We start from the raw sequence: 24,122 nt of genomic DNA, 5'->3' as shown, positions 1-24,122 counted from the left end.
GTCATGGCCTATAAATTCCCTCAAGTCAGTATGGTAGGGCAGACAGTGAGCTTACCTTGTTTGTTTTCCACCTCTCAAGGATAACTGTCCTTTGTTGCCTAATGTCCACTGTCTTGCAAACAGTTGTTTCATATATTTTGTATATTAAAAAAAAATGTTTAGGCAGGAGGGTAATATGTGCCTTATTTCTCCATCTTGGCCAGAAGCAAAGTGCTTCATTGTTTTAAGCAATTGAGTTTGTAGGGGTGAGAGATGGAGAGGTTTTTTTACCTAATGATAGCTAACTGACACAAGTAACAACACTTATTGATAACTGTTGCAAAATGCTAGTGAATCCATTATTTTGCAATAACTTTTTATTTATTTATTTATTTATTTATTTTATTTTTTTTTTAAATTTTTTTTTCAACGTTTATTTATTTTGGGGACAGAGAGAGACAGAGCATGAACGGGGGAGGGGCGGACAGAGAGGGAGACACAGAATCGGAAACAGGCTCCAGGCTCTGAGCCATCAGCCCAGAGCCCGACGTGGGGCTCGAACTCACGGACCGCGAGATCGTGACCTGGCTGAAGTCGGACGCTTAACCGACTGCGCCACCCAGGCGCCCCTGCAATAACTTTTTAGTAAAATAAACCAATCAAGCATTTATCCTATCTTTCCTATATGAACCATATTACTCAGTAAACAAGCCATTGATGAGGGGGTTTCTCTTTATAGAAATACTCCAGTTAATGAATTAAGATGGAATAATAGAATTGGAATTTATAATTTTGCAACTCCTAATGCATTAATGGATCTAGGCAATGCCCACCAATGTTTGTCTACATGACAAAAGCAGACAGTGTACTTTTTGTTAGAAGAACACCACACCCACTAGGAAGCAGTTTCATCAAGAAAATGTCATATGATCTAGCAACCACTGCGCAGGAAATATGAAAGACAAGGGAACATAGTAATGAAACTCATCAGCAAAATCCAGACTTTAGGAAATGTTACAAGACAAATTATTATTATTATTATTATTTTAAGTTTACTTATTTATTTTGAGATAGAGCATGAGTGAGGGAAGGGCAGAGAGAGAGAGGAAGAGACAGAATTCCATGCAGGCTCTGCACTGTTAGCATAGAGCCTAATGTAGGGCTTGAACCCACAAACTGTGAGATCATGACCTGAGATGAAACCAAGAGTTGGACGCTTAACTGACTGAGCCCCCCAGACACCCTAGTTTTTTTTTTTTTAATAAAGAGATTGCAGGAGAAAAGCGGGGGGGGGGGGGGGGGCGGAGAGAAAGAACCTATAGAGTAAAAGAGACAAGAAACTTTACCAATCACAATTCTATATCTTATTTAAATATTGATTCAAATTAGGGAAAAATGGGTGCACCTGGGTGGCTCAGTCAGCAATGCATCCGACTCTTGATTTCTGTTCAGGTAATGATCTTATGGTTCATGGGATTGAGCCCCATGTTGGGCTCTGCACAGACAGCATGGAGCCTGCTTGGGATTCTCTCTCCCCCTCTCTCTGCCCTTCCCCCATAGGCACGCACACACACTCTATCTTTCTCAAAATAAATAAATGAATAAATATAAAAAAAATTAGCTGGGGTGCCTGGGTGGCTCAGTTGGTTAAGTGTCAGACTTCAGCTCGGGTCATGATCTCACGGTTTGTGGGTTCAAGCCCCACATCAGTCTCTGTGCTGAAAGCTCAGAGCTTGGAGCCTGCTTCAGATTCTGTGACTCCCTCTCTCTCTGCCCCTCCCCCACTCATGCTCTGTCTCTCTGTCTCTCTCAAAAATAAACAAACATTAAAAAAATAAAAAAAAACAAATTAGGGAAAAATGACATTCATGAGTAATTTGATAATTTCAACACTGGATATTTGATATATTACAGATTTTTTGTCTTGTTTTCAGTTGTGATATGGTATTGTGGTTGTTTAACAAAAAGATACATATGTAGAGACATGAAATATTTCTGGATAAAAAGACAGGATGTCTGGGAATTACTTCAAAACAGTATGTGAGGGGAAAGTGATTTGCATCTGTATAAAACAAGTTTGCCCATGAGTTTGGTAACTGTTGAAGCTATTGTATCCACTTTCCTATATTTAAACTTTTCTATAAGAAAAATAAAAAGAGGAAAACATGGGAGAAAGCAACTATGCGATATTAGGGAGATTAGGGGAGGAGTCTCTTAGGGAGAGACTTGAGAAATTTGTTGGAAATGAAGTAGCAAATGAGGATGAAAACAAGTCTATAGGATTTTTTCAGTTACGAAGCCACTGATGACCTTTACCAGTTTTAGCTAAGTGTGGAGAATGAGTATACTGGCTGAAAATGAGAGATGGCAGGTAGCATTATTCTTTCCCATAGCTTACTGTAAAGGGAAGAGGAGAGGCAGTAGTTTCTCTCTTCCTGGAGCAGAAGAGGACACTATGCTGATCAGAAACAATACACAGTTTGCCACGTCTCTACTTGGAATTACCACCTGACTGTTAGCTCACTTTCTGGAGCCAATATTTCTGATCCTGTTTCCTTTTGTCTTCAGGTATTCCCCCCACTGTCTAGCTGTCCTCTTTGGCCTTGCACAATTCCTTTGGGAGCTGACAAGTCCCATGTCATATACCAGGTACCCCATAGAGAGGACTGCCAGAATTCTTGAGCTGTCGGAGGCTTTTATTTCTTCACCTTTGGCTAAATTGATTCTTCAATTGCTTCCTCCTTCTGTCTGTCCCCCAATCCTGACTTCTGACTTCATTGCTCACTTTGCATTTTCAACTTTGCCTTGACTTTTAGACTAAATTTTCAGCATTGTTTTCTCATCCATAATCGTGTCTCCTTGTTTACCAAGAATGAGGTCCTTTCTATACCCTTCCTTGGGGTGCTTATCTCACCCAGCCCCAGGGTCAGTGCTGTTTACCGAAGATATAGCAGTGAAACCACACATTAGGTTGTTAACCTACAGTTCTGGATCACCTCCTTGGTAAAGCCATGGTCATTTCATGACCAAATTAAAGTCCTCTATGGCTAGCCAACCTGGCACTAGAGAGTACGACATTACTCTAAGTAACTGGAATCTCTGGGCTCATTAACCATTAACAGAGACCAGGGCAGAAGTGCTGGTTCAGCATTCTGAGGCCCAACCCCCCCCCCCCCCCCCCCCCCCCAGTTTCTCAAGCCCTCAGAATTCACTGGTTTACTCTAAAGCACTTGTTAAAGCAGTTTCCCAATGGTTTACACCTGTTCTTTCTAATGTCCTGTGTGAGGACATGGGAAGTGTGCACAAGGCAATTTGCTGAAATAATGAAGTATTATGATGGATATCTTAGGAAAGCACTCGGGCTCTAGTTTTAACTGCAACCTGAATTAGCTGCTATATTTCATGGAACACCATTTTTACTTGAAAGGGTGATTGGCAGACAAACCAAGGTCATTCAGACGTGGGCATCTGGCAGATATTTTCTTAAAAATAAATGAAATGGGGGACACCTCAGTGGCTCAGTTGGTTGAGCATCTGACCTGTTGGTTTTGGCTCAGGTCATGATCTCACAGTTCATGGGTTCTAGACTCGAGTCAGGCTCGGTGCTGACTACATGGAGCCTGCTTGGGATTCTCTCTCCCTCTTTCTCTGCCCTTCTTCTGCTCTTTCTCTCTCTCAAAATAAATAAACTTGAAAAAGAAGAAGGAAGGAAGGAAGGAAGGAAGGAAGGAAGGAAGGAAGGAAGGAAAGAAAGAAAGAAAGAAAGAAAGATTGTCACTTCAGAGAAATCAACTAAGAGTATTTGTTGCCAGTGATAACTTTTAAGTTTTCAAGCATGGGAGAACAATTTATACATACAGGGTTTGCCTTTAGTATTTTTCATACTTTTCTCTACAGTTATCCATATTGAAGGCCAGAAAACTGCCTTTAGTGAAGTGACTTTCTCCATATGGGGTTGGTTTTTGAGATGATTCACTTATATAACTTTTGTTGTAGTAAAGGAGCTATTTCCTGTAAAATAGGACTTCAGTGCCAAGAACTACACTTTTAAAATGTAATTTACCAATTTTATTATCTTACCAGTAAGGGGCAGCAGACAACACTGTTTGAAATACCTTTAGTTATTGGACCTGTCCTTGCATTCTTTTGCTTCCTGAATGCGTTGCTGACCCCTTCCCTCTCCTCCTAGTGATGCTGAGTCAGAGAGACTAAGAATGGCAGGGACATCCAAAAGGGAAAAGAAGTTACATTTAAAACACCATTCTAAGAAAAGGATAACATTCTGTCAGTCCTGGGTGTTGACAAATGGTGAATCGCTTATTATTTCTAAGTTGGATTCTAAGTAACTGCCACATACCAAGTTAAGTATCCACAGAAATTATACATAGTCCATTAATGAGAAAGAAAGGGTGTAAGTAATATCTTGATTTTTTTCTGCATACTTACAAAAGACTCGTTTTTCCTCTAAGCTTTAGTCATCTAGTTTTTTTTAATCATTTCATTTTAGTAAGTATTTTTTTAATTTTTTTAATGTTTAGTTTTGAGAGAGAGAGCATGTGCATGCATGCATGAGGGGGGAGGGGCAGAGACAAGGGGAGAGAGAGGAGAGAAAGAGGAGAGAGAGAGGATGCCAAGCAGGCTTTGCACTGTCAGCACAAGCCCAATGCAGGGCTCGAACTCACGATCCTGACCTCATGTGAGATCATGACCTGAGCTGAAGTCGGATACTCAACTGACTGAGCCACCCAGGTGCCCCTTTAGCGAGTATTTGTTGAGCATGTACCATAAGCCAGAGCCATTTTAGGTACTGAAGACACGTGAGACGCATGATAAATAAACCCAACACCCCATCCGTTGTCCTGGTGCTTTCTTTTTAGTTAGGGACAGTGAACCAAACTATGAAAGGGACCAGTAGAATAGAAGAGGAGAAATTCTGAACACCAAGTGTGAACAGAGAGGAAGATGCTAGCAAAGGAGTGGACAAATGCCAAACTCTAGCACTGGTGAGATTTTTTCAGAAGCCTCCTGAATCCTTCACTGGTGTTTCTGTTTGGTTGGTTGGTTGGTTGGTTGATTGGTTTTTCCTATCTTAAGACTCTCATCTGTCTGAAGGATAAAGCCTAATTATTTGCAAGTAAATTCAATTGCTCTATGGGTATCTATTTCACACTTTGCTCAAATTCAGAATCTGCCCTCTGCCATGTTCTTTCTTCCCAGGCTTGGGAAAGTACATCTACTTCTCTTGTTTGATCTGTCTCAATGCTGTGTTGTATAATCTCTGCAATGTAGAGGTACTCTACATTTTATACATTTTATATACATTTTATATAGTATTCACACATCCTCTCTCCATGCTGACACCATTTTCAAGATGTGACCTAAGTGCCCCTACAGGCTAGCTGGCTGGTTCCTTCTCTTCTGAGACCTAGCTCCTATCTTGGTCCTTTGCAGAGTACTGTCATGTTACACTGGCAACAGGATGCTCACTGGGCCTGCATCGGTCTCTTTTCTACCCCTATACCCTATGCAATTATATCAAAGAGATTCCCACTAGATCCTTCTAGAATGGAAAATTATCTGGAAGCTATTAGCTGCTAAGGCTCTCATTCCAAAAGCTCAGAAATTCTTTACTTTCAGAATATCTGGAATAAATTCTGTGTTTTCTATTACCCAGCTCCATACTTTGTAATTCAGTCGCTGGTGGGACTGAATTAGACCAACATCTTTTTTTTTTTAATGTGTTTATTTATTTATTTATTTATTTTTTTTTTTTTATATTTCTTTTTTTTTTTCAACGTTTATTTATTTTTGGGACAGAGAGAGACAGAGCATGAACGGGGGAGGGGCAGAGAGAGAGGGAGACACAGGATTGGAAACAGGCTCCGGGCTCCGAGCCATCAGCCCAGAGCCTGACGCGGGGCTCGAACTCCCGGACCGCGAGATCGTGACCTGGCTGAAGTCGGACGCTGAACCGACTGCGCCACCCAGGCGCCCCTGTTTATTTATTTTTGAGACAGAGAGAGAGACAGAGCATGAGCAGGGGGAGGGCAGAGAGAGGGGGAGACACAGAATCTGAAGTGGGCTCCAGGCTCTGAGCTGTCAGCACAGAGCCCGACGTGGGGCCTGAACTCAAAGAGTGTGAGATCATGACCCAAGCTGAAGTTGGACACTCAACCGACTGAGCCACCCAGGCGCCCTAGACCAACATCTTTTAAAATTTCTTCTATGTTATACTTGTGTCAGGGCTTCTGAACTTGAAGGCCAGCATTTATTCCAGAGAAACTGCCTTGAATGAGAATCAACTAATGAAAGGAAAATTCAGGAGAAAATAATATAACAAGTAATATTTTACATATTGATCCATATGTTCTACTACCTGTTATTTAAGAATCAAAACCAAGGGGTGTCTGGGTGGTTCAGTCGGTTAAGTTTCTGACTCTTGATTTCTGCTCAGGTTATGATCTCATGGTTCATGAGGTTGAGCCCCATGTTGGGCTCTGCACTCACATCACGGAGCCTGCTTGGGATTCTCTCCCTCCTCTCTCTCTGCAAATCCCTGCTTGTGCTCTCTCTGTCTCTGTGTGTGTCAAAATAAATAAATAAACTTTAAAAAAAGGAGTCAAAACCAAACAGTAACTTCTATCCCAAGCATATTTCTCTTTTCCTTTCACCACTACACTCAAAAGAGAAGTCTCCATTTCTCAATCATGTAACAAGTAACAGTTCCCAGTCATCTGGCTTCCATGCAACAGAAATAAAATTTTGAGATTTTATGAGCATTCTTGTTTCAAGCTTACTAACGTACACCTACACTGGAATATGGGGGAGTGGATTTTTTTCCAGACTTCCAATATATCTGTGAGGTTAAAATTAGCCTGCAGAGGGCAGCAGATAGTAGTGAAAAGTGCCTGTGCTTTAAACCTCCTCCTTGTAGTAGCAGTTGAATACGAATAAAGAATCAATGTTAGTTCACGTTATTTAAAATCAGTACATAAAAATTTTCTTAACATAAGGAAGGCTTTTGTGACTACTTAAAAAAAGATAGGTGACAGGCTGGTTGTTAGTGAAAACGAAGTAGTCAAACTTTTTTTGGTAGTTTTTTATTCCTATGGTACTTCTAGATCCTTTTCCCAGACAAGCAGTACCTATTCACTGCGCCTAGATACACTGGCTCTCCCAGTGGTCTATCATACAAGTCCAGCACCCAGAATTACACCCCCTCCAACAACAACAAAAAATTATCTTGTCATTCCTACTTGTGTTTTCTTCTATGGGTAGTGATAACGTATAAAGAATAACTACTCTTGTTATATGCACATTATCCTTCACAGATAAATATTACTGAAACCTAATTATCTAAAACTAAACTACTCATAAAAAGGAATGATTTTTTATTTTAGGGTTGTTGTTTTTTTTTAATTTTTATTTTAGAGAGAGACAGTGAGCAGGGGAGAGGGGCAGAGGGAGAGAGAGAATCCCAAGCAGGCTCCAGGTTCAGCATGGAGCCTGACATGGGACTTGATCCCACAATGTTGGGATCATGACCTGAGCCAAAATCAAGAGTGGGACACTTACCTGACTGAGGTGTCCCATCCAGGTGCCCCAGGATGGAATTTTAAAGTAAGTTTTACTTGGTTTAAGGACAGTGGAAATGTAGCAAGATTCCCCAATACATGTCAATGGTCAAATAATTTCAAAATCTTACAAAAGGGGGTGGTGGTAAAATCTATCATCAGCAACAAAACAAATAATAGGTCACAACCTAGTACCATAAATGAAAATAAATGGGGTCAAAAGAAGAAACAGAAAATATTGTCATATTATGTTAGGTCTCCTAAACCTGCCATTCAACTTCTCAGAATTAGTGGGAAAATGAGTCCAAGTATCCTGAAAATTCTCACTAACGTCACCTAATTTGGAAATATTCAGAGAGGAGTTAAACTGCCCTAACAAAAATGAAGGTGAGATCTGCAAAAATTTAATTGGCACTACATCCTTGAGAATTCATTAGAGACTAGAAGGGCCGATAAACTTACAATCTTTAAAAATGCTTATTTATTTTTGGGAGAGAGAGACAGAGTGTGAGTGGAGGAGCGGTAGAGAGAGAGGGAGACACAGAGACCGAAGTAGGCTCCAGGCTCTGAGGTGTCAGCAAGAGCCCGATACAGGGCTCGAACCCACGAGCCAGGAGATCATGACCTGAGCCGAAGTCGGAAGCTTAACCGACTGAGCCACCCAGACACCCCGAGGCCTACAATTTGTAATGAACTGTGTGACATTGTAATGGCAGCCAATCCACGAATCCACTCATGACTACATCTCAGAAAAGAACTCAGATGCCAGACATCTAGCAAGCATAACACTCCTCTACAACAGGGTTCCACCTGTCACCCTTGCACACTCAGCCCGCACCCTCCATCCCTGCATACTCAAAAAGCCTCAAGGATAGATCTAGCTGGTTTTAGAGTAGATGCCAAGTGATTCAAGGAAAATGATCTGTTCTGTTTTGATCAGGGCAGTAATACCTGTGATCAAGGTAAAAATAAATCATATGGCAATTATGAAACCACAGAATAAAAAAGAAAAAACTGGAAGGAAGGAAGGAAGGAAGGAAGGAAGGAAGGAAGGAAGGAAGGAAAGAAAAATAGAAGGAATGAAGAAAGGGAGGGAGGAAACAAGGAAGAAAAAGACTTATGGTTTATATTATGCAAATGTCTAGAAGTAAGCATAACTCAGACTACAGAGCAGAATCCCCAGAGTGTTTTATGTTATGCAATAGCATAATAAAATATAATCCAATAAAAGAAGAGCTAAAAACCAAGATGATTAGTTAATGGGTTAAACAGAGATTTCAGAGATAAGAAAACAATCTGAGAACTGACTCATAACTGTTGATCTTATAAATAAATCATAATATCAGAAACAGCAAGGAAGAAAATGATAATAAAATGGAGTAAAGGCTTGAGACACTTGTAATGAATGCAGAAGAAAAACCATGTATAAAACAATTTTGCCTGCATGGTAACATGGTAAACTGAGTACCTGAACTGATCCTATTGTTGAAAACTACTAAAACTGCTCAGCAAAAATATTTCTTAAAATTTAAATGTGTGCAAATGCTGGCAAAATGGATAAAATTCCACTCAGGCCCAAAACAAGTTTAAGGCAGGAACTCTGAGACATAAGTAAAGCACTAAGGTTGGCTTTTTCCCTTAATGATATTTGCTGAGCTCAGAGAATCTCAAAAGGATGTGAGACAAAGCCTATACCTCACCCAAGTTAGGGATTATATTAGGGGACCCCTTTTAAAATAAAACTGGAACCCCAAAGTGTTATTCCAGTTTAAAAATGAACTAAAACATGCACTCTGACACCAGTATGGAATCGACCAAAAACAAAAACAAAAACACAAACAAAAAACCACTGCTCATCTTGAAAGTTGAACACTGAACCTTGATTCTGATTGGAGGTAGAAAAGGATTTCTCCTAAAGATTCATAATCACCATCTGGCTTCCATTTAAGTTTGTATCCTGAACTCACACCATCTGGTGTTATGAAAAACACACACACACGTAAAAACTTCAAGTCTATAATTTAGTATAACTGAAACAGCACTGATAATGCCTGTGAATGCCTAACAGAAGCAAACACTAATCCTCCCAGGAAGAAATCCACCTCTTCCCAGGCCGCACAGGATTTCCACTGAGAAAGTTCAACTGAAAATGAGGGCTCAAAGGGGAAAAAAAAAAAAAAAACAGTAAATATAGGAAAATAAGGCACCATGAATGAATGCAAACATAAACAAGGTAAAGAAAGTTTCAGAAGTTTTCAGATACAGGAATTGTCAGATGGAAAAAATAAATATAAGTTTGTTTAAAATGTTTCAAAAACCAAAGTATGAAATCACAGTAGATGTGTAAAAACCCCAATGCTTCTAGAAATAAAAAAAAAAAAAAACATAGCAGGAATTTTAAACTCAATAGATGGTTTATACCAAAGTGTCTACGTACAATTGAAGCCCAGGGATACAGGGAAGTAGACCATATGACGAGACATTAAGGACAGAATAAGATGGTCCAACAAATATCTAATTGGAATTCTACAAGGAGAAGGGGACTGCAGGATACAGTAGGGGGCTATATTTGAAAATAGTGATTGAGAAGTTTTCTCAAACTTCTGAAAGAAAAGCATTAGAACCAATGCCAATGTATTCCAATGAAGCCCAAGGAGGAGAACTTAAAATACATCCAAATTTAAGATCCACCATAATTAAATTGCAGGTCACTTAAAGAAAGGAAAAGGGAAAAGAATCTTTAAAGTTCTATGGTAATTTCTTCAGAGGAAGAAATTTAATCAACTCTAATTTCCTTGCCATGTTTCCAAGTCTGCTAAATCTTACTCCTGTAGAGGTTTTGGGGGTTTTTTTTTGTTTTTGTTTTTTTTGTTTTTTGGGTTTTTTTGTTTGTTTTTTTCCCCCTGATTGGAAAGGTTCTATTTTAGTTGGCACATGATGTAAGATTCTTTTCGGACCAATGTCAAGGCGTGATATGAGCATCTATATCTTCAAACAGGCAAATGTGGTATTTCAGTTGTGCTAGTATCACGAAGTTACCACGAAGTTAAATTCAGCTGAGTTAAACTGAGAAACTACAAACATACGGTTTGCTCTTAAGACTCAACAAAGAAATCCACGGTGTGGTAAAACGGTTACCTCAAGCTGAGTGGTGGGAAATAATCACCCCGGTCACTGTACAGTCAGTCAAGTTAGTTCTGCACCAACACTGTCGTTCACGAATCGCTCAAGTCAGCGTACTCAGAGACCCGGAGAGGCTGTGACTGCGCATGCGCGCCAAGCTCCAAGCCCGCGGTCTGTTCGAATCGCGCCAACCCCCAAAACGAACGCAAGGGGGCAGATGTGGTCGTGGCATTTATTTCTGCAGACGAAGGACAAACCTATGGCTTCAGATCCCGTTTAACACCTCAGCGATCAAATTGTAGAAACTCTCGAAACCTCCACTATCTAAATCGCAGGTATGTACACCAAATTGATACTGTAATAGAAAGCAGAAGGAAGGGAGGGGGAGAGGAGAGGAAAAAGAAACAAAGACCAAAGGAAAAAAAAAAAAAAAACAAACAACCCCAACCAAGCAAACCCATACCTCTCTGGAACTACAGTTACCCATTCACAAATATTTTGAAATGGGTGCAATTTTTTTCCCTCTTGTTTCCTTCTGATATAGTTTCCTTAATAATTAATGGAGATATATCCTTCTCTGTGGAATATGTGCAAATATTTTTCTTTAACTGGCGGTATAACCTTTTCTTCTTTAAGTCCTCTGTAAGTGCCAACATTTCTTTCATTTCGTCTCCATCGAGATTTATTTTGAGAGGGAAAAGTTGAAAGAAGCTGTTTCTCAAAATATGATACATAATTCAACATGATTTCACTCAAAACTGTTCTTGAAATATTGGAACTCAAAATAAAATACAATGCAGAGATGAAAAATATCCCCATCCTTTTCCATTTGGACTTGACTGTTATTTAGTAACAGTATTTCAATAACTACTTTTTACTGATTTTTTTAATTCAGGAAAGTAAAAGGAAGTGTCTTTGTTTTAAATGGAGTTTAAAAAATGAGAATGTTAATTCTTTGAGTGATGTGAAGTGAAGGACCAGAAGGGAAAAATTGTAGGTTATATGGTCAAATAAGAGAGATTCATTTTATAACTCAGACTTTCAAAAACAGTATGAAAAAACATTTGGACATTTAAAAACTCCATGTCTTCTGCATAGTTTTTATTTTTCCTTTGTAGTTTTTAAAATGGAATGCTATTGCGTATTTGAAACGATAAAGTGAAAACCAACACTCATGATTTGAAGAATATGGTTTATTTCATATTTTACTATATTTTTAGGCTAAGCAACATCAAATTCCAGCGTACATTTATTTTTGTTACCCTCTTAACAGCAATAAACTGAGTAAACTTTGATATTTCATAGACTATTAAAATTCATGTTTGAACATTTCCTATAGTTTGGGTAATTGCTATTAAACCTTAAAATAAACAACTGATTTTTCATATCTTATTTTTCTTTTTTTACTAAAGATAACTACTATATATTATTTTTCATCAATGGGAAGATTTGGGGGAAAGAAAACACATTTAAAGTTTTGGCTCAGGTTTAATAGTGTACATATACAATTCTAGCTCAGCCATTACTCAATGGAAAATACAAACATAAGAAGTCAATTACCCAACTTGAGCCTCCAGATACTTTGTGACATACTGTGAGAATAGGAAAATGACAGAAAATTCCTAATGTACGCATGCATTTACAATTAGAGTTATTTTTGGATAAGTATGGCTAGTAGAATAGATAGTATTTAGACTTTTAGATTGATTGGAAGATAAAAAAGAAAAGAAAATCAAGACCCAAAGTCATCGCTGTATTCAGGTTTTGTATTTTGAGACATCTGCATAAATGAAAACACAGAGATACAAATATAAACTTGTAATTCACCTTTTATTCTCTTTTTTTTAGAAGTATGTAATTAAAACCAGAGTTTGTGAATGAAAGGACAACCGTGACAGATACAGGATGGTGAAGTAGGTGTGGGCCTCAATTACTCATTACCTCTTTTAAGATGCTTGAGCTAAGTGAAACTTAAGAAATGTTTCTCCAGGGGTGCCTGGGTGGCTAAGTTGTTTGAGTGCCTGACTCTTGATTTCAGCTCAGGTCATGATCTCAAGGTTTGTGAGATCAAGCCCCGAGTCAGGCTCTATGCTGGCAGTGCAGAGGCTGCTTGGGATTCTCTCTCCCTCTCTCTCTGCCCCTCCCCCACTCATGCTCACTCATTTTCTCTCTCTCTCTCTTTCTCCCTGTCTCTCAAAATAGATAAACACTTAGAAATACTTTGTTTAAAAAAGAAATGTTTCTCCAGTTTTAAAAATATACAGAATGATTTCTAGAATTCTCCAGGAAGTAAGAACGGTTCTGTTTGAGCTGAAGAACATGTTGCATTTCCTACTTTATTACAGAGATATTTCCTCTTCTAAAATACTATCCTCTTTTCATCCACATTCAAATCGTGGAGCAGAGTGGAGCTGGGGCCAGGGAGGGTGTATGAAGAGGAGTGATTTCACGTCAGGTGCACTGGAAGCCAATAGCTGAACTTTAATATGACCAAGCATATTTATTTGTATGTGTTTTAGAATAGCTATGGAAATATTGTTTTGGAAAGAGGTAATTTAAAGCATTTTTATATAGTGCGTATTTGATTTATAATATATCATTACCAAACAGCTTATTAAAATTTATTGTTATGCATAGATAATTCAAAAAAAATAGCGTCTATGCATTTCATGCATTTCATTATTTTACTGTCAGTTATATACTCCCAATAATCAAAAAATAAGGACTAGTCTTCTATTTTTAGCAAAACACATTACTTCTCTATTTCCTTTCTGATAAAAATCCGTTCGGATTTCTTTTCATTAAATTTAGGAATAAAGATAAATTCACTGTTTAAATTTTAGTTACTGACACACGGTGAAATAGACCATATTTACTTAGAGAAGAAGATTGGCATTTAAAAATATTTGAAACAACTATAGAAGGAATATAAAGAAATACACATATGTCCTTTAAGTAACTTACTATGTTTAGTTGATGTAAAAACCAAGCAAACACTCATGAAGAAATTAGTGATATTAAGAACAAATAAGGAATATTGTGTCTTTATAGTATTGAAACAATCTAAATTCAGTGTAATGAGGAAGTGGAATTTAATCTGTCCTTTGAATGATACATTGCTTAAACATCAAGGAAGTAAAGGGGACTTCAGGTTTGAGGGGAAAAAAAGCTAAAAGAGCAATGGAGGCAAGAATGAGTACACACATTGTGAGGATAGTGACGAGAGGGACAGGTTTAAAGCAGAGAGCATTTGTTGGGGGTACGTAGGATGATGGGAAATAAGATTTTCTAGAGAGGATCTTTGTTATTAATATTAAGGCCTTAAAAGCAAACAAGGGAGTCTAGATACAGTGTAATAAACCATAGGGAGCCATTATTGAGTAGTTTCTTTAAATTTTAGTATCCTTATATGAATTAGTAATTTTTTCTTACACCCAGTAGAACCCAAAATTAAGCCTCCAGTCTTGATTTCATCAACTTAGAAATCTTGATTCAAATTAAAGCTTCTCTTTCACTGTTTAAATGATTAAAATGAAACCTTAATCCTGAAACATATGGGAAATCACCTCTGAATCTATTGATAGAAGAAATTAATGCCGGAATCATTGTAGCTGTGATTTTCATAGGGTAGAAGGATTGCATTGTATCCTTCTAGAAAGCTAAACACGTTTTGTGGATGCCCGAGTTTTGCTAAGAGGAATGCCTGGACAGAGCAGGGAAAGAGACTGTTGAGTACCCTGCAGGGGGGCATCGCTATAGCTGCTGATGGGGCTATTAGGAATTATTGCTCTACCACGGTTTGAGCTTCCGGGGAGAGCCAAGAGCAGGAGGCCATCTAGTACTTGCTTCTCTCCAGATTCAGAAAAAGGCAGTGCACAATGTAGAACACCAGGTTCCATATCAGGTGGGCTCTGACTCATTCCAGACCTACCATAGCAAAGAAGAATGCTAATTTACATTAAAAAATTTTTTTAATGTTTATTTATTTTTGAGAGAGAGAGCGAGCGAGCACACTAGTAGGGGAGAGGCATACAGAGAGGGAGACACAAAATCCAAAGCAGGCTCCAGGCTCTGAGCTGTCAGCACAGAGCCTGATGTGAGCTTGAACTCAGGAACACTGAGATCATGACCTGAGCTGAAGTCAGACGTTTAACTGACTGAGACATCCAGGTGCCCCTCTAATTTCCATTTTGTAGTCTCTTAGCATTTTTCAAGAGTGTTGGCTTTATTTCACTCTATTTCCTTAGCCTTTGATTCCTGTGTGAGGCAAGAAGGATAGATGAAACTTGCTCAGCATCAAGATCATAATTAGTAAGATCAGAACTCCCATTGGAGCCTTTTCTTCTTTCAAATCTAGAGAGTTTTCTACTCTTCTAAATTGCTCCTTCATATATGATGAAAAGCTTGTATTCTTTGCCCTAGCAAAATTTAAGTAACTTACTGATTGAAAATAGATTTTAGGGGCACCTGCATGGCTCAGTTGCTTAAGCATCTGACTCTTGGTTTCGGCTCAGGTCTTGATCTCACGGCTTTGTGAGTTCAAGACCTGCATTGGGCTCTGTGCTGGCAGCACAGAGCCTGCTTGGGATTCTCTCTCTCCCTGTCTCTCTCTGCCACTCCCCTACTCGCACTATCTCGGTCTCTCTCAAAATCAATAAATAAACTTAAAAAAAAGAAAAGAAAATAGATTTTAATAGGTGTTTTTTTCTAACTAAATGTTTCATAATACATTCAGCAATGTTGATGTGATTTTTACTTCTGTTCAGTTTTGTATTAGGCACTTCTCATGTAGTAGCAAAGTAGTTTTCTGGATTCTGATGGGTACTCTACTAGTGAAATGGAGGTAAAATTTCATGGAAGGTTACTAACTCTGTCCCAGAAAGCACTTAACTAGTTGGGAGCTTTCAAGCAGTGGTCTCTAGGAGAGGTCCATGCACCACCTTTGTTAGACTAAGTGGAGAATCTCTCTCTCTTTTTTTTTTTAGTGTTTATTTACTTTTAAGACAGAAAGAGCATCAATGAGGGAGGGGTAGAAAGAGGGAGACAGAATCTGAAGCAGAGACTAAGTGGAGAATCTTGCTGAAGACTCAGATTTTGGGGGCTCCACTCTGGACTCACATACTTAGAATCTTTGGCCTCTGCCCCCAGCATCTCAGGTGATTGTTATGCACAGTGGTTTTAAAAATCTAATATTTTTAATTAGATTTAAATCTAATATTTTAAATTAGGCAACTGGGTGGCTCAGTCAGTTGAGCATCTGACTCTTGATTTCGGCTCAGGTTATGATCCTACTGTTGGGAGATGAAGCCCTGAGCCTCCTGCTGAGCAGGGAGCCTGCGTTAAGTTTCTCTCTCTCTCCCTCTGCCTCTCCCCCTATCCCACTCATACTCTCTCCCTCTCTCAAAAAAAAAAAAAAAATCTGATAGTAGATTTACTCTTCTGCCTTTCTGTTAAAAATATCCCCACCTTCTTCTTCTTTCTCCTTTATCTTCAAGTTCAACATGTGTGTGCTAAGGAGAACATTTTTTTCTCCAGTTTAGTCCTTCTTAACACCTGCAAAATCTCTCTCTCTCTCTCTCTCTCTCACACACACACACACACACACACACTCTACTAGGATCACAGATCCAGTTGAATCCTGGCCAAGACATCGAACACAAGGAGGACATTGTTTCTGTTTTTGTTTTGTTTTGTTTTATAAGTTTATTTATTTATGTTGAGAGAGAGACGGGTAGTGTGAGTGGGGGAAGGGTAGAGAGGTAGGGAGAGAGAGAGAATCCCAAGCTGGCTCTGCATGGTCATCACAGAACCCGACTTGGGGCTCGAACTCATGAATCATGAGATCATGACCTAAGCTGAAATCAAGAGTCAGGTGCTCAACCGACTGAACCACCAAGGCACCTCAAAGAGGAAATTGTTGATATGTATGTGTGTGGAGGAAGAAGTGGGGATGAGTAAAATTTTTCTTTATTAAGTGGGTTGGGGTAGAGGAAATTCCAAGACAGCAGACCCAGCAATATAATATAGTTGTAATAATTAATGATGATTGAATATAAAAATATGATGATATAATAAGTACAACTTTTTAGGAGTGAATACCAATTACATATAATTTAGGAATATTAATAGAACATAATGAAAAGGATATTGGGGAGCACAGGAAGGAAGACATAGCAAGCTTTGCTGTGCAGACATAAATCAGTAAGGTCATTTTGTTGCCCTTGCAGAGGTGGAAACTTTCCAATTAGAAATCAGACCCGTGACAGAACACCAGCTTTACTGAAAGGCTGCTTTGACGAGCCCTTGTTGTTACCATTGATGAAGACAATGTTATACTTTTCTTTTTTCTCAGAATTTTTATGATTTCTGACCTAACCAGAGAGTATAAATTCTTTGAAAAATTTTTTATCCTTCCCAGGTGGGTTTCAACTACTACTATCCTGTTTTATACAGAGAAGGCGTTCTATATCAATTACTACACATTCATTATAATGTTGGAAAATCTTTCTCTCCACAATAACTTCATTTTAAATAATGGAGAAAGCATATTGATTCATATGACCAAGAAAAATTGCCACAATGTCAAAAGAAAATGTTTATTCATGACAGAAATATTAACTTGCCTTTAAAATATTTTCTGGCAAATAAAGGTCTGAATATAACCATCTGGGTTATTAGGAGGATATTAGAAACACATATTTTCTGAAACAAATTAATGTGGACACATTCTGAATTGAACAGGATTATTTTTGAAGGTCTTTATAATAAGGAAAAATCCTTCAATCCTCTCTACTGCAATGCAGCAAACCTAATTCTCTGATTATAAGTCAAAAAAGCTCTTGTCAAAATTCATGAGGAGCCATTCATTCCTTGATGTAGAGCAAAGCATGTCAGCAAGAAGCATAGAAGTACCCCTACTTCGCTGATATTTCTTGGAGCAAGTCAACACATTTTCTAGTAATTGACTTCCAATTAATTCTCCATTTTTGTTTTGTCTTTCTGACATAAAACTCTTGGGTACAGAGAGACAAGTTTAGGATTGAGCCAATGAATATGAGGATTATGCTCTACTAAATTTTTAATTTTGGAACGAACATAACTGATATAGGCAAGAATTTGGAAGTGGGTTCCCAAGAAATTTGTCTTCACTTGCAAGCAGTGAACATGTAGGCTGTAGAGCACAAGAGTGGGGGGATGCGGGGAAATTGGGTTCTCCGGAGAAGGACAAGGAAGATTGGTTTTAGAGATACAAAATGGAAATTGGTCCCACATAAAGATTGACCCATCAACTGTCAGTAGCTGGATAAGCTGTTTATGCTGTGAATTTGACCCTGTGGGCCTATTGTGAGACAAAGCAACCAAAAAACTATTAAGGTAGGCAATCCATATTCCTATACCAGTATGATAAAGACCGTATTTCATAAGCAGGAGTGGATTTTCAAACACGATTTGTACATAGCTATGTATTGAACTGAATTTAGTATACAGTAGTTTGACTTCCTATCTTCCTTTGCTGTTTTGTCCTTTGCCTTTTATATAAAATTCTTTATTTGAAAATATTTAGAAAAAGCCGAGGAAATACTAAATCTCCATTTACTTCTCTGGTGCTGGCGTATTTGAAATTGTAGCAGGATTTGAAATATTTGAAATATTTCTTACACAATTCTTACACAATTAAAATTGTACAATTTGAAATATTTCTTATCTAATATTTAACGACTTTCTATGATATTTATGTTTTCTTTCTGTACCTTATCAGTTAAGTATGTGCATTATTATATTGTTACATTTGCTATGGATGTGAAAAAATATTCTTTTTTTTTTGTGAAAATCTTCAGCTTTTAGTTACTTGGGAAATTTTCATTGAGAGAATAAATCCTATATATTCAGGGAAGTATATCATGTTTTGTGTAATCTGTTCTTCTTAAATTTTTGAGAAAGTGCTGTTAAAGAACAAAAATTCAGAGCGCCTGGGTGGGTTAGTCAGTTAAGCATCTGGCTCCTGGTTTCAGCTCACACCATGATCTGATGGTTTGTTAGTTAGAGGCCTGCATTGGGTTCCATGCTGACAGCATGGAACCTGCTTGGGATTCTCTCTCTCCCTCTCCCTCTCTGCCCCTCCCCCGCACTCTCTCTCTGTCTTTCAAATGAATAAACTTAAAAAAAAAAAAAACAGAACAAAAATTTAACTGAGTATATCTGAAGATCCAATTGGCTTTATTAAGTGATTCATGATTCGGGAACTGTGATGATTTGTACAAATGGAAGTTTTCCCTAGGAAGAAGGGTGGGGAAAGGAAGTTATTAGTAAAACAAAAGGATTGTTTCAGGCAAGGTCATTTTCCCTGAAGGGAAGAGCAGGGGGTCTCATCAAGCAGATGACCTCATCTTCCTTTGGAGGACAGAGAGGGCCCATGTGATAGATTACCTCATTGGTGTTTATCAGAAAATTCCTGACTGAACTGTTAAAACTCACATTTCTGATGGAGGCTTAAACTCCAAATAGGTTAGATATTACACCTCAGTTAGGTGACTTGGCCTAAGTGATACTATTTGGACTTTGGTTTTCTTTTTTATGTAAAAAATAGCAGATTATTAGCTGCAACATTACCTAACATTTAAAGATCAAAGAGAAGTCACTTGTTCATGAAGGATGGCATTATCTATACCTTCAACATGTGAGGGAAATATAAAGATGAAGTGATAAGTGCTGTAATATGTTATGATGCCTTTGGATTAAAGCCTATTTCATATACATAGAAATAATAAACTTGTTTCTCCCTGAGCTCTGAAGGCAGATTTAACTTGTCTGTCATGTGATAGCATTATTTCCCTGGATTTGAGCTTTAGTCCAACTCTGAGTAGAAGGTAGTATGTGTATTTGGGTGGGCCTCACCCTGCATGAGATTTGTTCCTTTGGGTTGATGGGCTGTGTCTCTTAGAGGTCTCCAATATAACTAAATAAATTTCTGAGATGGGTGTAAATAAATTAATGCAACAGATTATTTCCACATTATCAAGATCTTTGAATGAATAAATCATAGAATCAAATTTTAGTGAGAGAGAGAAAGAAGAACAAGCAGAGAATGATAGGGACTAGAGTAGGCTTTTGACTGTCAGCACAGCAATAGGGGTCCTGGGAGATAAAGAGAAGAGAGGAGGACAAAAGAGGTGGCCGGGAGTCTTATATAAACCTGTCATTTTCACTTGGGCCAGACCTGCTCAGCAGGGCCTATGAGGTCTCATGCATGTGTCTTTGAGTGTTTGACATGCCCCCAAACAGAAATCATCATTCCACTAACAGGCCCCTTCTCTTGAGTTCATTTCAATTGAGAGCAGGTTACCTCAGTGTCTCTCCATCTGTCTGCTTATTAACCTATTTGCTGTATCCTATAGCTTCTGTTTCCATACTATCTCTCTTCTCTTTTCTCCTTCACATTCCCATTGCCAAAATCAAGTTCAGAACTTCACCTCTTGCCTGGATTATTGATTTGCTTTCTAACAAGAAGTCAGTATCACCAGTACCCTCTCTGTTCAAATCCAGCCAGATACACACACACACACACACACACACACACACATTAGAATTACTCTGAACTTGTAATATTTCTACTAAGAAGCATCAGTGACCACTTGTTGACAGACTACAGCCAAATGGACTGTAAACTTCTTTTTCTGGCATTTAAAGTCAGCCACAATAATGGCCAAATTCTCTTGTAATTTTTTCTTCTATTGTCCTAATTAGCTGCCAAATTCATTGCTATTTCATGAACAAGACCCATGAAATACTGACAGAATTCACTCTGAATTCCTGATGTTGCTGCCACCTGGAGGATGCTTTTCTATTTCTCTTACCCAACGGTTGCTTATTTAATATCTATTTTAAATACATTCTTTATGAAATTTTGCTGATTTTTCTCAATCAGGTGTGATCAACTTTTCCTTTGAATCATCAAAATGATGCAAACAGCTTCCATGAGAGATCTTTGTTTTTTCTTTTCAATTACAGTGTTCATTTGTTTCTTTGTTTCACCTTTTTTATTTTTTAAGTAAGCTCCATGCCCAGAGGTGGGGTTTGAACTCATGACCCCAAAATCAAGAGTCACATGCTCTACTGACTGAGCCACCCAAGTGCCCCATTTTGTTTCACCTTTTAAATTGTAAATGTGTTAAGAAGAGAAACTGTATGTCATTATTTCCTGTATCTTCCATATGGTATATCTCAGTGCCTTATACAGAATGAGAACTCTGTAAATATTTGTTAGATTGAGAGTAATCTGCCATAGATATGTAAAAAATCAATGTAATGTATTCTTCAGTACCTGAACAGGAAAAAATATTGAAAATACACATAAACGTGTGGCTTAAAAAAAAAGGAATGTATTATTTTTCAAATGGTCTTGTTTGATGGTATGCCTTCCAAAAGGCAGTCTGTCAACTTGCAGGTTCAAATGAAATGAAATCTTCTCAGAAGCATGGTTATTTTATTTTAAAATCCATCTATAGGGGCGCCTGGGTGGCTCAGTCGGTTAAGCGTCCGACTTCAGCTCAGGTCACGATCTCATGGTCCGTGAGTTCGAGCCCCGTGTCGGGCTCTGGGCTGATGGCTCAGAGCCTGGAGCCTGCTTCCGATTCTGTGTCTCCCTCTCTCTCTGCCCCTCCCCTGTTCATGCTCTGTCTCTCTCTGTCTCAAAAATAAAATAAACGGTAAAAATTTTTTTTGAAAAAAAAATAAAATAAAATCCATCTATAAATCAGGAAGAGAAACTTAATGGAATTGCTTTGGCTTACTGAACTAGTGAAGTGACTGGGAGATATATAAAAAATATATTTATAATTAGCATAATATGAATCTTTTTACCTGTTGATTTCTACCAGTTGAAAAACCAGAGATGTTTTTAAAGTCAGTGGAAAGTTCTAAGAATTCCTATCACATTCTCTCTAACAAAAGGGATATAATGTGTAAATTGAAGATATGGAACTGCTGAAGTGCAAAATACCACTGACATTTTAGTGAGCAAATGAGCTTGCTAACGTTAACAGAAATGACGTTTAGTTTAGATTTCAAAAAAGGCATTAGGAATACAATAACTATGGTGAGTAACCTAGGGTACTTAGTGCCTTAAATTTGAGTCCTAAATCAACATGGGGGCAATTAGAACACCTCCCCTGAACCCTCTCCTGAGTTACTGTTACTAGGGTAAGGTTTTGATTTCAAATATTGAGAATACATGGTTAAGAAAATATCTTTCTAGGAATTCATATTGAACAAAAAGAAAATGTTAAATATGCACAAGTTCAGCATTCAGAATTATTTTACAATGCCTAACTCACTTTATGATTACTCTTTACTATCTAAATACAAAGATCATATCAATCTCCTGGCTGACATTTCCTCCAGTCATATTAGGAATCATTGTTCGCTGCTTCCTCCTCCCATTTTTCCCAGGATAAGGTGAAGGTGGCACAAGAGTGGTTAGGTAGGAGAAATGGGTCCATTGTGGTGAATTTTCTTTTCTCTAAAATGGCAGAATTTTATAACAAAATGATAGCATTATATAGAAATTACAGATGTGGTTAATTGAATACTCTTCTGTAATTGTCGTAAGCCATAAACCTGGAAAATCACTGTTATTAATAATAATTACTCTAATACGTATTTTCAGTTAGCCTGTTAGGGACATTGCATAGGCAAAATGTTGTTTATAAGCAGTAAATTTTCTTCACGTTTTGAATACTCTAGAATGATGGTCAAAAGAAACATCTTTTACTCAAGAAGTTTATGTTCATGTTGCTATTAAAATATAAATTATATTCTTACAAGTTTAGCAGTTTTAATGTATTTCCTCTAAAAGTTTAACTGTTTTGTTATTCATCATTCATTTGGTTACTTCACCTCAAGAAATCCCCAACCTTCTAATGATAAACTTTCTTTAAACTAACATCGACATCGTACAAGTTTTTGGAAGGCTTTCTTGAAGTCTTCATTAAAGATTGTATAAATCAGTGGATTTATAAGGGAGTTGAGATATCCAAGCCATGTCAAAAAATTTGACATTTCTTCAGAAATTTTACACTTTTCACAGACATTCACAACCAATTCTTTTACAAAGAAAGGAAGCCAACATATTACAAATGCACCCAAGATTAACCCCAGCGTAGTGGCTGCTTTGCGTTCTCTTGTGCCTGAGATCTTTTGCCTTCTCCAAGATTTCTCATGCTTGAAATCAGACCTGGAGCTTTTCACTGTGCTGTGAATTTTATCAAAGTCTGTTGATGGATCAGATAAAGATTTTTCTAGCATGTAGGGTGTGGAGACTAGTCTGGTGCTTTTCTCACTACTCCCCAAAAGGACTTGGCCATTCACCTCCTCCTTGGCAATCCTACTTGCTTGTCTCTTGTGGTATAACATTTTCGCTGCTTTATATATTTTGTAGTAGAGGATCAAAATCAATGTTAATGGGATGTAGAAAGCTCCGAATGTTGAGTAAATAGTTGAGACGATGTGGTCGTGTTTGATGATGCACTCATCATCGCGGCTAGTTCCTTGGTGCCTCCAGAATAAAGGAGGCATAGAGATAAAAATAGATATAATCCAAACTATTGTAATCGTAATGCCAGCATGCTTGGGAGTCCTTTTCCTGGAGTACTCCACAGCATCTGTGATTGCCCGATACCGATCCAGAGCTATAGCAGAGAGATGCAAGATGGAGCACGTGCAGCACGTAATGTCAACGCTCAGCCAGATGTCACAGACCACCTGCCCCATAATCCAGCTCTCTCTCACAATGTACACGATACTGAAAGGCATCACCAGGACAGCTACAAGAAAATCTGTGACGGCAAGGGAGCAAATTAAATAGTTGGCTGGGTGGTGCAGCTTCCGGGTGACAATAATTGCAGCAATCACAAGGGAGTTGATGGTTGTTGTCATCAGTGCCAGCCCAGAGAGAGTGAGGGACACCAGAATTTTAGACGGCATTCTGTTTAATAGTTCTTCTGAAGTCAAGTTTTGATCAGATGAGTTTAAGGAATCCATTTTGTTTGTTTTAAAAGATTAATATAGCTGCAAAAATGGATACCTGTAACAAAGGAGGAGAAAAACAGTTCAGAGAAGTCTTCAAAAATTTTTCTCTCCCTTTCAGAATGAATTTTGAAAAAGTATATGTGTGTGTTTTCCCAGAATATTCCATGGATTTAAAAAAAATGGGAATTTAGATTATAGATTTTCTTTTTCTTTTCATTTAATTTAAAAATTCCAACGAAAACAGTAACAAACAATAACTTTCAAAACATTTCTGAAAATACAGCTCACATAAAACAATTTTTATGAGTAAACTAACCTATTACTCGGTAAAATCTCTACCATCGTAGAATTGCATTTAAAAACTATATTATCCGAGCTATGTTTTTCTCTTCATCTATGCAGTAAAAGTTTAATAGCACA

General features: G+C 38.0%; 1 protein-coding gene across 1 annotated transcript; it reads right to left on the bottom strand.

Moving 5' to 3' along the window:
* Nucleotides 1–21,326: 21,326 nt before the first annotated feature.
* On the bottom strand, nt 21,327–23,770 carry HTR1F (5-hydroxytryptamine receptor 1F). Its single transcript, XM_043593894.1, has one exon. The coding sequence runs from the start codon at nt 23,712–23,714 to the stop codon at nt 22,614–22,616; it is 1,101 nt and encodes a 366-aa protein (XP_043449829.1). The 5' UTR covers nt 23,715–23,770; the 3' UTR covers nt 21,327–22,613.
* Nucleotides 23,771–24,122: the final 352 nt, after the last annotated feature.

Source organism: Prionailurus bengalensis, chromosome C2 (genome assembly GCF_016509475.1).
Source record: "Prionailurus bengalensis isolate Pbe53 chromosome C2, Fcat_Pben_1.1_paternal_pri, whole genome shotgun sequence".
NCBI classification, from domain to species: domain Eukaryota; kingdom Metazoa; phylum Chordata; class Mammalia; order Carnivora; family Felidae; genus Prionailurus; species Prionailurus bengalensis.
This window is presented reverse-complemented; position numbering and strand designations above follow the sequence as displayed.

Bases quoted from the DNA above. Each gene is read 5' to 3' on its own strand.
- HTR1F (XM_043593894.1), bottom strand. From the start codon at position 23,714: ATGGATTCCTTAAACTCATCTGATCAAAACTTGACTTCAGAAGAACTA.